The sequence below is a fragment of the Miscanthus floridulus genome, chromosome 7 (assembly GCF_019320115.1).
Source record: "Miscanthus floridulus cultivar M001 chromosome 7, ASM1932011v1, whole genome shotgun sequence".
Taxonomy (NCBI): domain Eukaryota; kingdom Viridiplantae; phylum Streptophyta; class Magnoliopsida; order Poales; family Poaceae; genus Miscanthus; species Miscanthus floridulus.
Window position 1 is genome coordinate 110,152,088 of NC_089586.1, and position 20,733 is coordinate 110,172,820.

At 45.0% G+C, this 20,733-nt stretch overlaps 3 protein-coding genes across 6 annotated transcripts; all 3 read right to left on the reverse strand.

The window, feature by feature from the left end:
• Positions 1–1,666: 1,666 nt before the first annotated feature.
• Positions 1,667–5,322, reverse strand: LOC136467544 (soluble inorganic pyrophosphatase). Its single transcript, XM_066466296.1, has 9 exons — positions 5,189–5,322; positions 4,254–4,346; positions 4,026–4,054; positions 3,245–3,310; positions 2,799–2,906; positions 2,656–2,721; positions 2,309–2,429; positions 2,124–2,205; positions 1,667–1,986 (listed from the first exon to the last, which is right to left on the reverse strand). Exons 2-9 carry the CDS (start codon positions 4,342–4,344, stop codon positions 1,944–1,946), a joined length of 606 nt encoding a protein of 201 aa, XP_066322393.1. The 5' UTR covers positions 4,345–4,346; positions 5,189–5,322; the 3' UTR covers positions 1,667–1,943.
• Positions 5,323–5,467: 145 nt separating this feature from the next.
• LOC136467542 (uncharacterized) lies at positions 5,468–11,402 on the reverse strand. Of its 3 annotated transcripts, none has more exons than XM_066466292.1 (12): positions 11,024–11,402; positions 8,918–10,163; positions 8,450–8,560; positions 8,333–8,365; positions 7,972–8,140; positions 7,703–7,884; positions 7,284–7,420; positions 7,078–7,182; positions 6,831–6,900; positions 6,605–6,679; positions 6,473–6,518; positions 5,468–6,239 (listed from the first exon to the last, which is right to left on the reverse strand). In XM_066466292.1, exons 2-12 carry the CDS (start codon positions 10,142–10,144, stop codon positions 6,163–6,165), a joined length of 2,232 nt encoding a protein of 743 aa, XP_066322389.1. In that variant the 5' UTR covers positions 10,145–10,163; positions 11,024–11,402; the 3' UTR covers positions 5,468–6,162. The 3 variants fall into 3 exon arrangements, with proteins under 3 accessions (XP_066322389.1, XP_066322388.1, XP_066322390.1); XM_066466291.1 differs by having other exon boundaries at positions 10,425–11,402; XM_066466293.1 differs by having other exon boundaries at positions 7,078–7,173; positions 8,918–11,402.
• A 152-nt stretch (positions 11,403–11,554) lies between these two features.
• On the reverse strand, positions 11,555–17,571 carry LOC136467543 (probable pinoresinol-lariciresinol reductase 3). 2 transcript variants are annotated; one of them, XM_066466295.1, is made up of 5 exons: positions 14,142–17,571; positions 13,918–14,052; positions 12,558–12,795; positions 12,239–12,391; positions 11,555–11,827 (listed from the first exon to the last, which is right to left on the reverse strand). In XM_066466295.1, exons 1-5 carry the CDS (start codon positions 14,355–14,357, stop codon positions 11,667–11,669), a joined length of 903 nt encoding a protein of 300 aa, XP_066322392.1. In that variant the 5' UTR covers positions 14,358–17,571; the 3' UTR covers positions 11,555–11,666. The 2 variants fall into 2 exon arrangements, with proteins under 2 accessions (XP_066322392.1, XP_066322391.1); XM_066466294.1 differs by having other exon boundaries at positions 12,239–12,442; positions 14,142–17,565.
• Positions 17,572–20,733: the final 3,162 nt, after the last annotated feature.

A 20,733-nucleotide genomic window follows, 5' to 3' on the forward strand; every position in this document is an offset into this window, starting at 1 on the left:
CTTGACCTTTCCTCGGCGGAGAGCCAAAAGATACTCTAGTAAATTGCTCGTGGCTTGTGTGATCCTCACCTTATGTTGGTTGTGCGACACCCTATTGAGGATTTGACGTGTGATGCCAATTAGCGCGTGAACCTCCAAGTGAGTGAATCACCATAACGAGACTAGCTTGTCGGCAAGCAAGTGAACCTCGGTAAAAATCATTGTGTTCATCATTTGATTCCGAGGTGATTGGCCTTCATTGTATTCACTCTTGTGATTGATTGGCTCCTTCCTCGACACGGCGGTATAACCTTCTTGCTCACTCTCTTTATATTACCGCAAACTAGTTGTTAAGCTCTTTAGTGTAGCTAGTTGTGAGAGCTTGTTAGTTTGGTTAGTGTGGCTCTTTAGTTAGCCTTTGAGAGCACATTAACTTAGTGTAGTGACATAGCTATTGTGTGGATAGAAACTATATCAACTAGAATTGTGTTTGGTGGCTTGCATTTTTAGTAGGCTAGCGCAACACTTGTTTCGCCTCATAATTGTCTAACCGGTTTGCTAGGTATTGTTATAGAAATTTTTATTAGGCTATTCACCCCCCCTCTAGCCATTAGGACCTTTTAGAGCCGTGGGTGGCGCTGACGGTATCCGTCCAAGCCGGAGACGATGACGCCGGTGGCGCCGGGGTGAGCCGGCGCCGGACATCAGGATGGGCGTGCCTACCGACGATGCCACTGCTTCGACTGCCGCACGCCGCTTCCTCGAGTCAGATCCGCTGGTGTAGGCGCTGTGTGAGGGCACAGGACCCGATGCTGGATGAGTTTGCCGCCTCCCTCATCGTGAGCCGATAGGAGGCCACATCAGCACTTGGGTTGCTGCAGGCTACGCAGCCGCCTCTCAGGAGGTTCAAGCTTCGCTGGTGGACATCAGTTCTCCGATGACGGCTCCTCAGTGCACGACGAACCCGCCTCCGTCATCGCCTATGCAGGGCACGCTCCACAGAGGGGACAGCCCGTTGTCACGGGCACCGAGGCGCCAGGGGAGATGCCACACCCGATCCTTCTACACCGACAAAGGACGGACAATTGGATAGCCAAGCCACGTCCAACCCCAGCAACGCGACGCCCATGCCGCGCGGCGCCTCGCAAGGTTTACCGAGGAGCTGCAGCTCAAGCGAAGGTCGCCCTTACTCGCCACTCCACCAAGGCAGAAGGCGGCAACCAAGAGGCCCCTGTCAATCAGGACAGATGGATTGCCGCTCAGCCACTGACGCACATACCGACCTCCAAGCGAGGCGAGATACTCATGCAGAGGATGGGCATCGTGCCACCGACGGCTCCAGTTTCATCTGCGTCCAGGGGAACATACAACGTCATATTCAGAGAAAACTTGACGCCGAGCCACGTGACAGCTCTAGACGAGCTCTTCCCAGCGACCAACAATAGGACTGGTAGAAGAACGCTCTTCTTGGATGGCGGAGTAGGATCGCCAGCAGCGGAGACGCCCAGCTCCGTAGGTGGTTGTGGTGCTCTTAGTTCGGTTGTTTATCTTTTATGTAATATCAAAGTTTGATAGTCTGCTAGGTAAGACCACCAAACACGCTCATTAGAAGCGTGTCGTTACGGTTAAACTTTTCTTCTTAATTACAATGATACGTAAATCTTTTGTGTATTCGAGAAAAAAAGTTCAGCAAATGGGAATTTATGTAACAGTAATCCAGGCATCCAGCAATCGTTCTGTCAAAGTGCTGGTTTGACTTGACCACAAAGATTTCAGGGCCAAGTGCCTTGATTTGACATGGCATATAATGGAAATAAAGGCACTGCTGATTGTTTCAACATGAACAGAAGGTAATATCCCTTGGTCATGATTCCAGTTCGTGCGTGTTAACATATGTCGTACTAGGGTACTCTCGATGAGCTGTTGAGAAAATGATGTAGCATCCACAATCAAGCAGCTGGAGATCACTTCCTCAGGTTTTCAATGATGTATGAGCCATATAGGTCCCTGCAGTATAACATCCAAACTGATTTAGTGAGCTCTGTTTTGATAACACACAAATTATTGTCCTGTGTAGAATAGTATCAAAGCAAGCTAGTATAGAGTAGTAACATATATGCCAGAGTATGTTTTAGAAAACTCACATCGAGTACTTGATTGCGTTGATGGCATCTTTCGCTGGGAGGAACTCATTGACTGCAACCTCTTTGTTTTCATTCTTTTTATCTGTAAACACGGCAGAAATATAACGATTGGACTCTAGTTACTGCATTTGATGATCTGTAGTGTAACACTAGGAACAACCTGTGGATACAGTTTAAGAACATACAATCTTCAAAAAAGCGGCGGATCTCTTGAAGGCGATGTGGGGGGAGGTCCGTGATGTCCTTGTAGTGACGGAATTCAGGGTCATCAGCACAGACTGCTATAATCTTATCATCTTTCTCGCCCTAGTAATGTTGAACAATGATTAAATAAGATGCAAAAATTCAGCCTTGGGGTAGAACTAATTTACAAGGGGAACTGTTATATTCTATAGAAAGGTCTTATGGTGGCTTGGTCAAAACTGACACATCAAGTGATATCAAAATTACATGGAAGAACACAGCGCAATAGCCCATAGCCAAAGGTAAAACAGAGCAAACACTATGCGATCAGGTGATGGAGAGACTAGACCTGATCGATCATAGGCATGAGCCCAATAGCACGAGCTCGCAGGTAACACCCAGGGACAACTTGTTCCTTCCAGAAAAAGAGCACACAATGTTAGAGTAAAGCTGATAATGGAAGGCTATCAAAACGCTGCATACATTAAATACCTGCATCAGTATGAGGACGTCCATGGGGTCGCTATCCTCACAGAGTGTGCGTGGAATGAAACCATAGTTATGTGGGTAAACAACAGAGGAATAAAGGACACGGTCCACCTGTAACAAGTAATCTCCGATTACCTACTGTCAATGTGAAAAAACAAGATGTAGCAAGCAAGCACACCTTAATCCTAGGTGTTACTAACGGTCACAGAAATATTGTTAATAACACATTATAAGACATGTCCTTTTTATTCCTTTGATTTGAAATAAAGATTGCATTCTGTATGGAGCAGTGCCAATTGCCTCTTGGCTTAGGCACACACATCAACTAGAATTCAGCAATGCTGTTCCCTATCCAATAGGGAGTATATGGTGCATATAATTACTAAGTGATTTGAAATTAAGAAATACCGAAACAAAACCAATGTGCTGAACATGAAATAGGACCTCACCTTGATCAGACCAGATGCCTTGTCCAACTCATACTTAACCTTGCTGCCTCTAGGAATCTCAACCACCTGACAATTGAAAAAAAAATGCGCATGTAAACTTACTTTATAGGAATCAAGCAAGTACATGATAAGATAGGTTTGAGATATGCTTTATTTCAGCATCACAGCTAAAGACAGGTAAATAAAGGAGTCCCGGCTGCAAGAAATAATATCTAGTATCTACTAGACGACTAGTGAAGGGCGGGCCTAGTGCAAGTGGTAGAGTCTTACCGCCTGTGACCGGAAGGTTCCGGGTTCGAGTCGCGGTCTCCCCGCATTGCACAGGCGAGGGTAAGGCTTGCCACTAACACCCTTCCCCAGACCCCGCACAGAGTGGGAGCTCTCTGCACTGGGTACACCCTTTTTTTTTCTAGATGACTAGTATGTGTATAGCTGGTTTATACAAAACCATTGATTGGGAGTACTATACCCAAATAATACAACTTGAAACATCATGTATCCGTAATACAAGACAGTTTGAGACATGTTTGTACCACTACATCATATATTCATATCACAGCCAAAATGATGTGCAAATTCAAAAATCCTGAGGATGTTGTCCCACAAGTTTCAATAGACCTAATATATGTAGGGAGGTTATAAAATGTGGAGTCCACAACTGCTAACCAGGCAAGTTTAATAGAAGTATGAAGATAAAAGCTTTAAATTACTATCCATCAGTAAGATCAGAATTCAGAACACCGACCATATTTGTAAATTTACTAGTAAACTGTAAACTTACACAATTGAACACTTCAGGAGCCCCTGGTCCTGCATTTGAAAGTGTACACGGTAAGGCAAATACAAAACAACAAATCACTTATAGAGCAGAGCACAACACTAGTGCATTTTTTATATTCTTACACCATAAGGGAATCAGGGAATGGAAAGGTGACATATCATAGTCTATGAAACAAGCATAGCAAAATGATTGGAGTATATCCTTGGTGAGGGAAGAAGTGTTTAGTACCTATCTCCAAATCATGCCATGGGTGAGCAGCAACATGTTTCTGGGACATGGAAGAAAGGATACGTTCATTGAGAACACCAGGTCCAGCCATGGCTATGATTTAAAACAATTTCATTAATTCAGGAATTCTATAATTCAAGGACCATAAGAGGCAAGTTAAATAGTTTTCGCCACTTTATAGAGTATGTGCTCAAACAATATAGGTAATCAAATCAAATAATAACGGATCTAATCGGTTCAGATTGCTGCTGCAGCTGCAGCTGCAAAGGACCACCAGCCAGCCAGCAGCAATAGCAAAGTGAACTGGAAGCGGCAAAGCTGCAACTGCAGCCGGAAGTAGCAGTTCCGATCACGCCGAACCTCGTTGTCCTTTGTGTATATGCAACTTTACCCATCTCAACTATTCGGTCTAGCTCACCGTCCCTGATCTCAGCATACTTGTACCCAAATGACACAATTCCCCAATTTTCAGAACAAGGATCGCTTCAATCTGTATTGCCTGCTTAAGATCAACATGCAATGCCTAACTAGACTTTAGCAAACAATTTACACAATTGTACACCAAAAATACTAGCACCATATCCATGGCCTCACGGTCACGGCTAAGTGACTAATAACTGAACAAAGAAGTTCTTGGTTTCTCGCTCTGTTGTCATGCCGAGGGAGAAAAAAAAAATTCTAATCAGAAACTGATTAAATTTTGTAGCCATGGACAGTCAACAAATTGGGAACGCAGAAAAGTTCTTTCTTCTGAGTAACTTCAAAGCCACACAGAAGCGGAAAAAAGAACACACGAGGGCGCTTAGGGCAGGCAAGAGACGAAGAAAATGCTATCGTACAGCACGACGCCCCCAAGAAACGAACGCCATCAGAAGGTGAGAAGCACGAGCAAGCGACGGATCGGAGGGAAACAGGAGGGGCCCCTAGCCACTCACCGGAGTCGATCGGGAGGTCCCGTCCCTCCCTTCCCTGCCCTGGTGGCGAAAGCGAGAAGAGGCGACAGGCGAGTGCGAGGTGGCGGAGCGACGGCCTCGAGTTCGCTGCTGCTGTCCAGCGCTCCGGGCTGGCTGGCTGGCTCGAATCAATGTGATATTTTCCGGGCTTCCGGCGGCAGCATAGGACTTCGCTTTTTGGCGACGGGTGGGCCCTGGCGTCCCCTCGACTCCCTGTTCCCAGGCCGTCCGATGGCCGCGCGACGGGTACGTGGGCGGTGCCGATCGCGCCACGCGAGGGATAACGCTTCAGTGGAAGCAGGGTGGAGTGGAAGCTGACGTGGGGAGGGGAGGCGCGCGCACCGGCACCGCATCTGATTCCCGTCCCACGCCACGCCGGGAAAGGAATATACTTGGGATTGGGAATCGGGCGCTCGACGTGGGTAGACCTCGTTCACCGCGGGCGTGGACCGGAGACGCCGACGTCCGTCCGTACAGGTACAGTCGCGGGTTCCATTCCGGGGCTTGGGGCCTTCTGGGCGGGGCCCGGGCGAGCTGCCTCCAACTGGTCCCACCCCACACAGAACTGGCACGCCACACATGTCGGCTAGTGGCCGCCTTACCACACGGATAAGCCCATAAGGCCGTCAGGCCCGTAGCAGCCCAGCAAAAAGCGTGGCGTGCCGCGTGCTGCATTTGTCGGGCGGCCCATCCATGTACTTCTACTACTTCCAATCAAAAGGTTATTATACGTCTGCTTCCATACTTTTGCAACAAGATATTGCCACACAGAAGGTATAGCCGTATAGACATTTATTCTGCTGGACACACAGTAGCAGCATATGTACCATAGAACGAGAAAAAAGATGAACCATAACAGTTGACACATAAGGTGAATATAAAGCAAGTAACCAGTAACCACCACCACAAACAGGATTTCGACACGGCCGAAGCACGAGGACATGCTCTATCGATTCTCACGGCGCCACCTTAGGAATCTTGGGCTCATGTGACAGGCTTTTCCGGTGGATGCTCATGAACTTGGCAACAAATTCTGAACAAGGGAAAAAGATACTTCAGGGAATTCCAGTGATTGGCAAAGCCAATGGAAGACGGCACATAAATGCACTGACAATATGCCTTTCCCGATAGCAACTCAAATGAAATGTAGGTTCAAAAGCGAGTCTAATCACTAGCCACCAACCAATAATAACAGGTCCCCGAAATACAAAAGCAACTTTCTAGTACTACATGCACTAGTTATTGGAATGCAGGAAAAGAAATTACCTTCCAATTTAAGCAGAGCACTTGCACCAACAGGCAACCTCTTATCCTGAAATTCATTGTTCTCTTATATTGTTATAAAATAGCTCACCAGGGAAGTGCATGCTAAACTGAATGTACGAAAACCAAACTCACATAGTAGGCATGCCAATAATAGACTTCTCTCTTCACGCCAGTCTGAATTCCCTTCAGGAAGAGTTCTACGAGCTTCTGCAAGAGATTCGAGAATGAAGTTCATATGCATAGTTATCTCTGTTGAGATAATAGTATCCCTGAAGCACAAAATAAATAAATAAAGAATAACAATAATTTACCTGGAGTAACAACAATACAATAATAATATCTAGTTTGCATAATTTACCTGGAGTATTAGTTTAGGAGGTACAAATTCCACCAAGAGCTTTTGGAGCTTGCCTCGTGCCAGAAATAACCTACACATTTTTTTCCATCTGTTATGCAAATGGACTAGTAGGATGCAATCACACAAACTGTCGCACATAATGGCAGATAATAAGTCACCAAACAGTATATTCATCGTAGCCTCCCAATCAACAAAAGGATAATATGAACATTCAACAGTTAAAATTCTTCTAATTATACAGTCAGACCTTTTAGGAGCAGGATCATCCAAAATTTCTGCTGCAAGTTCCTCCAGAACATCCTCCCATCCTAGTGGTATAGCTTGTCCATCGATGAAGGGATAACTGGGTAAACTGAAAGGGAAGCAAAAACAAAAATCAGATACTAGTGAAATACGATATAGATTGATAGGAAATTATGAACTTTTCATGCTAGAGGAACACTACGATCGTACTTGTTGGCTTTACATGCCTCCAAAGCCAATATAGCCTCCCTCAAGTTCTTCCTGGATTGATTTGCAATGGTAGTGGCAAAACTTGTAGGAAGATCAAAACTCTCTTTTTTTGATATATAGGTAAGGATATCTACCACCTGACAGAAATATTAAAATGTTAATAAGTGGTTCTAAACTATTAAGAAAATATTTATGTTCAATGCCATTTATCTAGAATAAGTTTTCCCATGTCAAATGAAAGTAACATACTAATAAAGCTGAATAATTATCGCATGTCTTATGAATTTCAGATTTATAGTTGATCAAATCTAACATATAACTTTTCCTAACTTAATTGAGCGGCAGAGCTCCTGCCATTTTCATCAAAAAAAAAAAATCTAACATATAAGTCCTGGCTTATTACTAAAATGAAAACTCACCTCACGTGTACTGGGCACACCAATTGAAATAATCTTGCAACGACTCTTTATAGAATCTAGGAGATTAGATTCATCTTGGCAAGTCATTATTATCTTGCATGCATCAGAGGAGGAATCGATTATCCATTTTATCAGACGCTGGTTATCTTCGCTGACTTTATCAACATCATAGAGAACAATTACTGGAACAAAGAATCATGTTATTAATGATTCAAATGAAATGGCATGTCAATGAACAATGTTGCAGAACCGCAGAGAGTGAATTATACCTTTAAAGCTCTTTCTCACAATTGGCTCAGTGATTTTACACTTATCCGACATTTCATTTGCTAGAGTCATCAAAGCATATCTAGCGTTCTTGGATTGAAACCTCATGTGGAGTTCCACATGGTGACTGCTGGATGAAACTGGGACGAGAATAGGCACAGATACGGACCCCTGCAGCATCATGGAAACCTTTGCTCACTTGAACTCAAGAAACATAACTACTTTATGTCATGCTCTTTTTAAAAGATTAATGTTGACTGGTAAGAATCAATGGAAAAACTACAGAAACAATTTCCCTTGTCAACTATTGGTACATTGTCCTAAAAGTAAAAGGTAGCGATAAGCATTAATGACAGAACAGACCTGGCCATTGCAGCTCTTCAAATAGTGAGAGACCTGGAAAAGTCGAAACACTTGATGAAATCTGTGCTGAGTATATATACTAACAGAAATTTTCATATTTGGTATTTAAGTTTGTACATTCAGAGAGGAATCGCCAAAAATTTCGGTGAGGACAGCTCTGCACAAAGATCTCTTTCCTGATCCCGGAGGACCTTTGAAAATAATATGTGGGCAAAATTCCATGGAGACCTGTCACAACAGAATACTTAATGTTTAGAAGACAAGAGCACCAACTTTGAACACTATGATAAAAATGGCAGGTAGGACAAACCGAAACAATTTAACTCATTGCGCCGTGAAAATGCCAGAAACAGACGATAAATACTTTGTTAAAGCAAGGCAACAACTATAAGTTTATAATCATTGTTCGCCTGATAGCCTAAAAGGCTGTTTTCTCCTATGTAATGGACCTTTTACAACATGATTGACCACCATTTACTGTTTAAACAGCAAAGGGTGACCGACTGTCTACTGTTTAGCGTTTATGAAAACACAGTTCATAATAGATAAAACACACTTAGCTAGGGAAGAAGTCAGAAAGGTTACCGATTGTTTAAGCTGCTGAACTTGCTCCCTGTGGCAAGTAAATCCATTTAAATTTCGTGGACGATACTTATCAGCCCACAAAAGTCTAATCTTCTCAATGACAAGTGCCTTCTGAATGAAACTTGATTCAGATTCATCATTTTTTTTGTTGTTCGACGTTCTTGATTTCCGACATGCCTTCCCTGTCATACATGGAAGCCACGCATCATTTTGCACCTTGCTGGATGTGAATTTCATGACGCCTCCAACTAGTTTCCCAGTGATTTCACTAAACTTTCCACTCTCCCCACTTAATCTGCCATTGCTATATGGGCTACTCAAAGTGGTGGTGCTGCTTATCTGGTAGTGGCGACCAGTAGCATAACTGGATTTTGTAGTTGTGCGTGAAACACCTGTCCGAGCTGAAACAAATTGTGATGGCTGGCCCGAATTACTTTGAGTAATAGTGCCATCATTCTCAGCATGGACATTTGAGTCAGAGGTAAATGACTGGTCAATATTGTTTTGCTTTGTTGATCTTTTCTCAAGTGGAGCCCTGCAATCACGGGAGAAGAAGATATCACCTGTAGGTATCGACTCTGTGCTCGTAAAAGCATACTCATTATATCTGGAATTAGGTAACTTGCCATTTGCAATCAACTCATTGATCTCCTGGGAACAATTTTCTGCATGTGAATCTTCTTCAATATTATCAGCAACTTCTCTTTCTGGATGTGTTGAGACCGGGTTACTGCCAGGAAATGCAGGAGCTCTAGCAGGATGTTCCTTCTCTTGTGGCCGTAGTTTCGGTGTAGAAATTGAACGATTGCGGGAAAACCTTGCCTTAATTGATGATCTACTAAAGCTTTCCATAGAAGAACGGAATCTGGGAGGTGTCCGGCTGCTCTTCTTACGTGATTCATTCTTCACAGCCGCAAATGGAGAAGGATGGCGCCTTTGTTCTGTGACCCTCGGAGGAGTATGACTGTATCTCAAGTTTGAAGTTTTCTCAGCATGATAATCTCTTGTGGGGTTAGGAGATATATTTTGCCTCCTAGTTCCAACTTGGTTATTCCTACCACGATCTTTAGGAAGACGACTCCTCTCTGATGTCAATGCTCCATCATTCCAAGGGCTTTCATGCCACTCAGTTTCTGTGTCTGAAGGTTCATAGCCACTTTTGTGTTTTGTGGAAGCATCATTGCGAGAATGCCTATTATGCCCTGAGTTGCTCTGTGCAGATAGCATACTTGATTACTTGAAATCCCTGTGATTCACAAAATATGCAATATTGTAATGTCAAGAAAATAAAAGGTATAACCAAATTCAAGTTCAAAATGTTGGCATAGTTAAATTAGTAAGGAAAACAAGATTCATCATGGGCTACGCTTCTAGAAGTATAAGATCCAAATTCACCTTTCAGTTCATTTCAGATGAATGATAAAACTATTGAATAATTATTTTCTTTTAATTGCAAAATGACTAAAATCTGAATTATGAAATATAACATACTTGTTGTAAACCTTACCCATAAGCTTCATGGTATTCATGAATAATACATAAGCTGCAACAGGTGGCCCTTTTATGTGATCAATCAAACAAATTAGATGTTCAAGAGAAAATCAGGATGGAAAGAAAGGAATAAAACCAGCAAATCATCATGACAATTTATGTGAACTAGCTGAAGATTCTGAAACTTTGTGTGTAGAACAAGAAACAGGCTCCCATATAGGGAAACTACTCCAGATTTCAAATGAGACATGCCCAAACAATCTACATGCGAAAACAGAGATGGTGGGATTTAACTGTGCTATTCACCAAGGAGGGTGTCTTACTAAAAGCAAGAATTATGCTTATAGTTTGTGTCCGGATTTGAAGTAAATGATCTACTACTTTCTAAGTTCGGATAGCATGTTAATGTATATGCATATGTTACGGTTTTTATGGATGATGGATTAGCACGTATCTTAGTTATTGTGACCAAAATGTACAGAACATAAAGTATATAGAATCAAAATCAAAGCATCATTCCTTTCTATTCTTAAGATCAAAACTCAGGCTAAGGAAACATGTGGTGCAAATCTTCATCAATTCTATGAATCAAAGATGAACCAGAAAGGTAGTTACCTCAAGGAAAAAGAATATGGCATTCTTCAAACACCCACAGTTGCAGAGCCAAATGAAGGGCAAAAGCAAGAGTTATAGGGAGACAGCTAAGAAGGAAGACAAGAAAAAACACATCCTTACTGTTCGCCTGTTGGCATTCTTGTCCTCTTCTAGAAGAAACCAAAGGAGAGAGGAAGAAGCCATTCTTCCCCATTACCTAGGTCACTTATTCCAAAGATCGTCATATATTCCTAGGAACATAAAACCTATATTTAAAGGAGACAGCTTATGTAGGATCTACCAGCTGTAAAATATTGTGCTATGACTTCCTAACACTGATCTATTCTTTCTCACCATTTTATCATTCTGCGAACCTTACTAAACTTCGGTAAGGAAAGTTCAAGATGCCTACTAAATTGTCAGAGAGTTTTTATTTGTTTACGATTTGTCTGTTGCTTGGATATGGGCCCATTACTGATTTACGCGTGACCTAAGATCACATCGTGTATGCAGGATAAAAAATTGTCAGATCATCACCACATTCACTTGTCAGATCAAACAAAGATGAACAGGTATCCATCACTCCCCTTCTTTTAATACTCCATTTGACACAAAAAAGGCATTGTTTATGACTTACAAGAAAGATATACATCGACCAAATATTCTAAACTAGAGTATCCAAGTACTCGATCACTGTTGTATAATTTACATGGGGATACAGTTGAGTTCCTTCAATTGACAAGTCAAATTCAAAATATGTGTGGTCACCCTTAACAAATGCTGAATATATGAAAATTAGATCCATCTTCAAGGGAAATGGAGCATCTGCAATGAGGAGAAAGAAAGAATGAGTACACGATTTATGCATGAAACAAACGTCTTTCAGAAAATGATTTACAAATTGCAACTAGGAAAAGAGATGTTTCACAGTTTCTTCATATTTTCATCAACTATGTTCTTCGTAGACATCCATGATCAAATATACTTGCAGCTAAAGGTGAAGGTATAAAAAACTGAAAAAGATTGACTAAATTATAAAGTATCAGTAAATCACAGATCAGAAAACAGCATCGGTAACTTCATCAAACTTGAAATACATCAAATTTTACGACAGTATCTTAAAGCTTAAATTGAAAAGGAATTGATTAAATTTCAAGAAAATACACTGGACAACAGGGCTTTAACAAAAGCAACACAAATATAATTACCACCTAATCTTTAGCAGTTTCAACTTACCATGGATTTCTTTAAGAAGTTGCTCTTCTGTTACATATAATCTTTTCAGGGATTTCTTGATTTTTGTCTCCCAGAGGTCAGCCAATTCATTCATTGAGCAGACGTTTCCTGGAGGCCTCAGATATAACGTCTTGTTTAATGTCCTGGGGTCCTCTATGGTGCATATTGTAAATTTAGCAACATCATTCTCTTTAACAAAAACACCTGCAAAGAAATGTTCTTCCCTGAGGTAACGAAATATACATGTAGAACAATCTTTTATACTTTCGGATAAATTCAGATATAAGACTAAAAGAATAGAGAAGCATTACTATCAGACCTTTAGTATTTCCTTCACCGAATATTTTGATTTTATCTCTAGGAGGAGCATCTAGGCCAGGTTGCACCAGTGAAGGAAGCAAATAGCGCATAAAGAAGTTGCAGCATATGTAGGTATGAGGAATGCCTTCACTCTCTATTGAATGACGGATTTCAATTTTCTTCTCATAGAAGCCATAATCCATGTCACAAATTTGAACCTTTGTTGGATCTGCTCCAAATTCTGCTGGAATAAATCTCTGCATGAAATCACTGCAAAGTCAGAAGCAACGCCTCATGTTGCCTAACACAACAACGGCTATCATAAATTTTCTGGTGGACAAAGTCAGAAAAAGGTTATGAAAATCCAAAATGACCATCCTAAAACATGTCATCAGAAACTACTTCCTCCTTTTCAAAACGTGCTCCCTCCATTTCAAAATGTAGGGTGTAGTAAGATTTAAAATAGCAAAGACTGCAAACTTGGACCATGAATTACTCAAAACATATGTATTTTTAGTGCACAAAAGATACATCAATATATTCTTATTTCATTTGTCCTTAGTAAGACATTGGTTTTGTAGTGACCAATAATATATTATAAGAAAAACTAATGGTCAAAGTATATCCTAAAAGACTTTCTCAAATCTTAATACACCTTATAAAAAGAAACAGAGGGAGTAGGCTGTTTTAGTTTTGTTCTAACTCAAATTTCTCTAGCTTTGACCAAGTTTATAGAAAAATGCACCAACATCTGCAACATCCAATTAGTTTCACAAAATTCCATGAAATGTCTTAATAGTGCATTTATTTGGTACTTTAGATGTTAATATATTTTTCCATAAAACTGGTCAGAGTTAGAGAAGTTTGGCTTAGAACAAAATTAAAATGGCCTACATTTTGAAATGGAGAGACGAGGAGTAACACAAAACAAGCTATATGACCATTGACCACAAAGACCTATAAAGTAACACCACCTAGGGAGTCTAAGTTTTGTAGGTAACATGCCTAGAGCTAGCCATGGATAAGGTCAGAACACAGAACTGATGAGGCAAACAAATGAGGGGCAACTTTTTCCCAAAAAAATAAAATAAAAAAAGTCTTTATCTAGTCTCTTATCCATCTCACTATAGCCCATATGCTCCTGATTATTTTCCTTGCCAGTTTGTCTACATGATTTAATCAGACAACCATAGAGCCGAAATCGATTTCTTGCTTTCATTAAAACTTGTTCCATCTACTTGGGTGAATGTTCCCATTTCGAAATCATTTGCTTTCAACGATGAACCTTCTGATATGTCATGACAGTAGACTCACGAAAAAGTAGTAAGTTAATCAAGTTAAGTGGAAATGTATTGTGGCTTGCCAGCTCAGTAGCTCACCTTCACGCATCCAGCTTCCTTTATAGCCCGAATCAGGGGCTTCTGCTCGAGCACCTGCTTCGTGGGCACCGCGCAGATGACAACGTCCACCTGACGCACCGCTTCGAGCAGGCTCGAGTAATCTTCCAGTGACCCCTAGGCCACAACGAACCGAAGCCCTTTAGGCTTTAGCTAATTGAACCACGCTCTAGTGGAACTGGAGATTAGGGGTGCCGCGCATTTACCTGGAGCAGAGTGGCGCCGGCGGCTACGAGCGGTTCGAGCAAGGGGGAGTCGGGGCGTGCGAAGTGGTGGGGCCGGACGAGCGCGAAGGTGGGGTGGCCCGCGGCGAGGCTGGCCCGAGCGATGCTTCCACCGAGGCGGCCGGTGGCGCCGACCACCAGGACCCGGCTCCTCGTCCTCGCCGCCTCCCTTGACATCGCCGTCGCCGCCCGCTCCATTCGATGAGATCCCACGGCGCGATTGGCAACGGCTGGCAAAGTGGCAACTGGCAAGGGACTACGGAAAGCTGCGGCCTTTCGAGTTTTGACCGAGTGGTGTGGTTGTCTCACGATCAAGTACAATCATGAACCATTGGTTCAACACCTCTCGCTGATCGGACGGCTTGGAGCGAAGTTTAGGGGCGAGTGTTTCTGGTGGTGACTGAATGCTTAGCCAGGGTATTGATTATTGATACACCGTTTAACACATGGCTTTTTGAGAGAGAAAAAATGTACTCCCAAGTAATTTGTTTTATGTGAATTTTGATCAATCACTTGTCATTCGTTCGAGAACCCAACTGCTCAATCGCTCCATGGGAATTACCGTAAGAATTTACTAGGTGCAGGAAGTGAACAACTCGTGAATATTTGTAGTTTTGCCGTACGTTGTGATCGAAGGTGGCCTAGCACTCAATGACATAGAATTTATACTGGTTCGGGCAACATGCCCTACGTCCGGTCGGGGTCGGTCGGTGACTTTATTCCTGAGCCTAGGTGCTCGAAGTCTGTAGTGGGGTTATAAACGAGAAGGAGAAAGAATGGGTGTTCAAGAGGCCCGATCGGATCCGACCGGAAGGGCCGAGGGCGACCGGAACTCCGCTATGAGCTAAAAGTCCAAGTGTGTGCTTGAGGAGTTATGAGCTATCGATCTAGTGGGTCTGAACTTGAAGAAGACGATCTCTCCTTGCTGGAGGGAGCGTATCCCCCTTTATAGATGAAGGGAATAGCTTTACAGGTGAGAGAGAGAGGGTACGGATGTTTCTAAGCCTTGTTACCCACACTAATAAAGACTGAATAATGGTAGGCGGCCCCAACACTGTTGATGTCGCTGTAGAATATCGAATGCGCATGGGAGGTCATGTTATCTTCTTCAGGAAAGATGGACGCCGGTACCTGCAGATACTATTTGATGCCTAGTGGCATGTGAGGAGTCGCGTTATGTTCATCCGGTACGGTAAATCCTGGTGTCCATACCGCGATCGATGTCCAGAGACATGCGGGGGGCTTACCGTATGGGAGTTTCAGCGGCCCCTACAATACTGTAGGGGGAGATGGTAGCGCCTAAAATACTGTTTGTGTCAGGGTGGCAGCAGAGTACTGTTTCATACAGGGCATGGTCCCTGGTACAGTGGTTTTGACTTGTGAGCATTGTCTTGCCTTTCTCCACACGTCTTCTGGTTCCTACCGAACGGGGCGTCCTCGGTCGAATGGCTCCAGTCGGCTCTGAGTGCATCAGTCGGAGAAGAGCGGTGAGCAGGATTCCCACGAGCCCCGGTCGGAGGGACGCGGGGTCGGAGTTGGAAGTAAGGCTCCTACGAGCTCCCGATCAGAGGGACGTGGGGTCGGAGTCGAAAGTAGGGCTCGGGGCAGGTCTTCTGACCGGAGAGGCCGTCCGGAGGCAGCTGGAGCCTGAATTGAGTGCTCCGGTCGGAAAGGTGGGCGTTGCTCTTCTTGTGCCTGGCCCTCCGATTGGTTGCTGGATCGTTTCTTTGCCATGTTGTTTTTAGACTCTTGGACCGAGCCTTGGCGTAGAAGTCGGTCCCCGAGGGACCCCGGGTTTATGAACCCGACAGGAGCCCTAAGCCCCCGGGCAATTCGAGTAGAATCATCCGGGGGATTTTTGTCTTGTCGATGGGTGCGCACCCACGGGTGTAGCCCCCGAGCCCCCGTGTGGTTCGGGCAGAATCGTCTGGGGGGTGTTGTCTCAGCGGGCGTGCGTGCCGTGGTTTTGAAATTGTTAGTTCTGGAGATGGACGAGACGGAGCCCATGGGTCCTGATGTTGGTGCGGCCTGGGCTGCCGATTTAGTTAGTTTAGTTAGTTTTTATATGAGTTCGGAGTTGTGGTCCCTGGCCAGGGTTTTTTAGAGTGCAGTCGGTAGTAAAGCTGTTATGCGAGTTCAGAGTCGTGGTCCTAGGCCGCAGCCGGATGTCGTAGATCCTGTCGACACGAGTTCGGAGTCGCGGTCCCAAGGTTTTTATCGGAAGTGAAGCTGTTACACGAGTTTGGAGTCGCGGTCCCAAGGGTTTTGTCGGAAGCGAAGCTGTTACGTGAGTTCGGAGTCACGGTCCTAAGGTTTTTGTCGAAAGTAAAGCTGTTACGCGAGTTCGGAGTCGCAGTCCCAAGCCGTAGCCGGATGTCATAGATCCTGTCGATGCGAGTTCGGAGTTGTGGTCCCAAGGTTTTTGGCATTTGAGCCCCCGAGCCTTATCGGGCCTTCGTGGGGGTCAATGTGAGTTGTTTTGCACTACCCCATCTGGTTCCTCACAATCAGAGGGGCTGAGTTTCGTCGCTTGTCTCGATCGTTCGAGCTCGAAGACTAGCTCGGTGAGCTCGCTAACGGGTGTGATCGAGCGGAATCCGGGTCTGTCGTTCGTGACGGGGTCGGTATAGCCCTCTTGTGGCATTCCACTACTCCTTTACCTGTAACCAGGCAGATGCCTAGGTCGTTCTAGAGACCGACCCGGGTGGCCTAATGGCCTCCCTTCGATAGAGATTCTATGGGCTTGGCGAGAGGTTCAGGATCGAATAAGAAGGTTGAGATGACCCGGTTTGCCAGACCGAGAGAAGGCCGTACGGTGATCATCTATGGTTTTTCCCCTGGCTCTGTTGTTTGCTCATGTCGAATGAGGCAACCATCGCTTCGTGGCGCAACACGGAGCGTTATGGTGCATTTCGCTGCACGTGCGATGCTTAGTTCCTGAGCCCTCGGACAGTTCATGCCCTAACCGTCCAGGGGGTTCAGGCATATGAGATGAATACGTATATGGATGTATGAATGATTTGTAATAAAATAGAGGGGTTTTGATAGTACTTGCCTTGACGATTGGAGTGACGGGGTTCGGATGGCTTCAATCGAAAAAGTCCGACTAGAACCTTAACGACTTGAGTGATGGGGTTCAGAGAGCTTTAGTCGGAAACGTCCGACCGAGACCCATGCTCGTCGTCCGCAACGGAGTCGGCGTGGCCTACATGGGGCGCCCCTTCACTTCTTTACCTGTCATACGGTGTCTATCCTTACCTGTCATTCGGGTTCCTATAGGTCTGGCCTAGGGAAGTGGGGAGCCGCCCGCGTGCGGTGGCGCTTCGATTCTTGTGCCCATCGTGTGGTAGTGGTTGATCGTGCGGTAGTGGTGGGTCATGGCCAGGCCACGTCTCGTCCGATCAGGAGGCGTTCCATCGAGCGGGGCACGTCTCATCGGTTCAGGGCACGTCTTATCTATATAAAATGAAAGAAAGAAAATCTCGCCCCGTCGTTCTGACTTCCTTGATCGGTGCGTCCCTCTGTAACCGCTGCTCCCTTTTCCTTAAGTAGGAGAGGGGAGAGGGTTTTCGTTCCGCTCTTTTGTCTGTTCTTCGTCTGTCGCCACCTTCTCTCTTTCTCTTTGTCGTGAGCATTCCTGAGAGCTACGGAGGTTTCTAGGAAAGAAGGGGAGAGGGCGAGGGAAAAGAGAGGAACTCACCGCCATGTCGGACTGGAGGTCGTCCATTGTGAGGGCGTCGGTGCTGGAGGCGTTCGTCATGAAGGGGTTCCTGCCACCGTAGGAGGTGGCGCACTAGAGGGTCCCTAGGAAGGAGGAGGAGTTCCCGCAACCTCGTCTCGATGAGGTGGTTTCTTTCCTTACCTTCCATGAGCGTGGATTAGGATACCCCGCGCACTGGTTTATGCGTGGGCTCCTAAAAAGTCCTTGTTTGGTTTTGGTAATTGAGTGACAACCTAGGTAGACTAATTGTGTTTATGTGAGATACCTAGGTGATTAGTCCACAGGTACATGTGTGTGAGCAACATATGCCATGAAGGTGAAGATGGCTTGGAGATGTTGCAAAGCTCACATATGTGATGATGAAGGAGCTTAAATGCACATGAGACATGACATTGAGTCATGTGATCAAGGTGGAGAAGATCAAGACAAGACTTGGCTTGATGGACCGATTGCAAGCGTGAAGGGCAAGTCGAAGGCTTTGGAGTGATGGACCGCGTGGTGGTGAAGCTTGAGCAAGACTTGGCGCCGATGGACGATGGCAATGGTGAAGAGCAAGTGAAGTCAAGATCGATGAACCAATATGATCACGTGATGATATGAAGTGGATCATATCATTGTTGATCATGTTGGTGCATGTGTTGTATCAACATTGAAGGAGATGAAATGGAATGCGCAAGGCAAAGGTATAACCTAGGGCATTTCATTTCACTGGTCATAGGTGTGTAGAGAAGTTTATGACCGGGTTTAGGATAGATGGCCGTACTATCAAGAGGGGCAAACCTGTTTGCATATCGGTCATCTAGTGCCACTCGAGTGATCTAACTTTGCATTATCGCTAGGATCGAGTGGCGTGGCAAATTGAGTGGCTAACATCCTTTGGGAAATGATTGTGAAAATACTAACACACTTACACATGGTGGTGTACACTTGGTGGTGTTGGCACATTTACAAAGGAGGTGATGTTTGCAGGGTTGAGATGGGTTTGGGTCCCTCTCGATTCGGCGCTTTCGGGAAAATGGAATGCCTATTTTCTATTGCGCCAGATGCAAATTCTTGTGGTTAGCTCATTGGAGCAAGGGTGAAGAAGTTAGAAGTGAAAATGAGTTGATCGCGAAGATGCTGGCGTCGGTCAACCGACCGGACGCTGGATCTAAAAGCACCGGACGCTGGCAGGGTGCGTTCGGTCAGGCTGACGTACGATGACACAGAAGCTGGAGTGTGACCGGACGCTGGCTGCGTCCGATCAAGTGTGACCGGACACGTTCGGTCGAGGTCGGTACCTTACTGGAAATGATCGGACGCTGGGGGTTCAGTGTCCAGTCAGTTGAAAGCTGCTGCGTCCGGTCAAGTCAAGTGACCGTTGGAACCGGGACACGTGGCTGTCTGCGGGCGACCGGACGCTGAGGTCCAGCGTCCGATCAACACGACCGGAGCATCCAGTCGGCCCGATTTTTGCCCAGTAAAGGGGTAATAGCTAGTTTAGCCCTTAGGGCTATAAATAGAAGTGGCTTTTGGCCATGGCTGGTGTGGAGCACCTAAGGGGACTTTGTGTCCATGCTTGAGAGTGCTTGAGAGCCCTCCATCTCACACATACTTGATAGTGATCATTCGATTGTGTGAGTGAGCGATTCTAGTGCGATTGCATCATGAGGTTGCATCGAGTGGCACTAGGTGATCGAGTTGCAAGCCGATGGTGCTTGTTACTCTTGGAGGTTGCCACCTCCTAGATGGCTTGGTGGTGGTCTCCGTCGAAGCGCGCAAAAAGCTTGTGCGGCGCTCCGGAGAAGTGCTTGTGAGGGGCATTGTGCTCGCCCCGCGGGAGCCACGAAGAGCAACTCTAGTAAAGCATGTCATTGAGCTACCCTCACTCAAGGGGTAGGTTCTTACGGCGCCCGACATGCAGGCTTAGCGGGTGATGCTAATTAGCTGCCGAACCACCAAGTGAGCGGTCGACACAACGGAGACTAGCGTGTTGGCAAACACGTGAACCTCGGGAGAAAAATCATCGTGTCAACCTTGTTCTTCCCATTGGTTTGCATCCCCATCACACAAGCTTGCAATTACTTTTATATATATTAAGCTTGTGTAGTTGCTCTTGTAATTAGATAGCTTGTGTAGCTTGCTAATTACCTTCTTGCTTGTGTAGCATAGAAGTAGCTCTCTTGCGTGGCTAATTTGGTTTTAGTAACCTTGTTAGTCATATTGCTTAGTTTGTGTAGCTAAGTATTTGCGCTCACTAATTAGGCATTGGTTACCTTGTTATTGAGCATTGCTAGTGAGCATTGTTAGCTTTGTGCTTTTGCTTACTAGCATGTGTAGGAGCTCTCTTATTGCTTAAAATACTAGTGGTATAAGTTTATGTAACCTTGCTCTTAGAATTATTTAGGAGAGCTCTAGCTAGCCCGGCACCTTTGTTGCATAATTGTTATCTTTGCAAGGTGCTAGTGAACATATATAGTGGGGTATAGTCTTGGCTAGACCGATAGTTTTAATTCCGTATTTGTATCGGTTAGCCGATGCGTTTAAGTTTTAGAAAAGACTATTCACCCCCCCTCTAGTCGCCATCTCGACCCTTCAGCTCCTCAGCGAGTGGGGTCTGGAACTGTAGCACCTCAATCCAATGGGGGTGCTGCACATTGTTGGTTTTGTGACCATCTATGAGGCTTTCCTCGGGATGGAGCCACACGTGGATCTCTTCTGGCTCTTCTTCTCTAGGAGAGCTATGGCGGACTGGAGTTTGGTCGAGATCGCACCGGTCAGAGGCTTCACCCTACAGAGGAAGCCGCATGTGGGAGGCTCGTATCCCGCGTATTCGCCCTATGACTCCAACCAGGGATGGCATGGGGAGTGGTT

Bases quoted from the DNA above. Each gene is read 5' to 3' on its own strand.
- LOC136467544 (XM_066466296.1), bottom strand. From the start codon at position 4,344: ATGGCTGGACCTGGTGTTCTCAATGAACGTATCCTTTCTTCCATGTCC. The intron at 3,311-4,025 runs GTAAGTTTACAG...TTCAATTGTCAG, and splicing joins CTCCTGAAGTGTTCAATTGT to GTGGTTGAGATTCCTAGAGG. The intron at 2,430-2,655 runs GTCTAGTCTCTC...CAACATTACTAG, and splicing joins TCATGCCTATGATCGATCAG to GGCGAGAAAGATGATAAGAT.
- LOC136467542 (XM_066466292.1), bottom strand. From the start codon at position 10,144: ATGCTATCTGCACAGAGCAACTCAGGGCATAATAGGCATTCTCGCAAT. The intron at 8,366-8,449 runs GTACAAACTTAA...CGACTTTTCCAG, and splicing joins TTGGCGATTCCTCTCTGAAT to GTCTCTCACTATTTGAAGAG. The intron at 7,183-7,283 runs GTACGATCGTAG...CTTCCCTTTCAG, and splicing joins GAGGCATGTAAAGCCAACAA to TTTACCCAGTTATCCCTTCA.
- LOC136467543 (XM_066466294.1), bottom strand. From the start codon at position 14,357: ATGGAGCGGGCGGCGACGGCGATGTCAAGGGAGGCGGCGAGGACGAGG. The intron at 14,053-14,141 runs GTAAATGCGCGG...GTTGTGGCCTAG, and splicing joins CCGGCGCCACTCTGCTCCAG to GGGTCACTGGAAGATTACTC. The intron at 12,796-13,917 runs GTGAGCTACTGA...GATTTCATGCAG, and splicing joins AGGAAGCTGGATGCGTGAAG to AGATTTATTCCAGCAGAATT.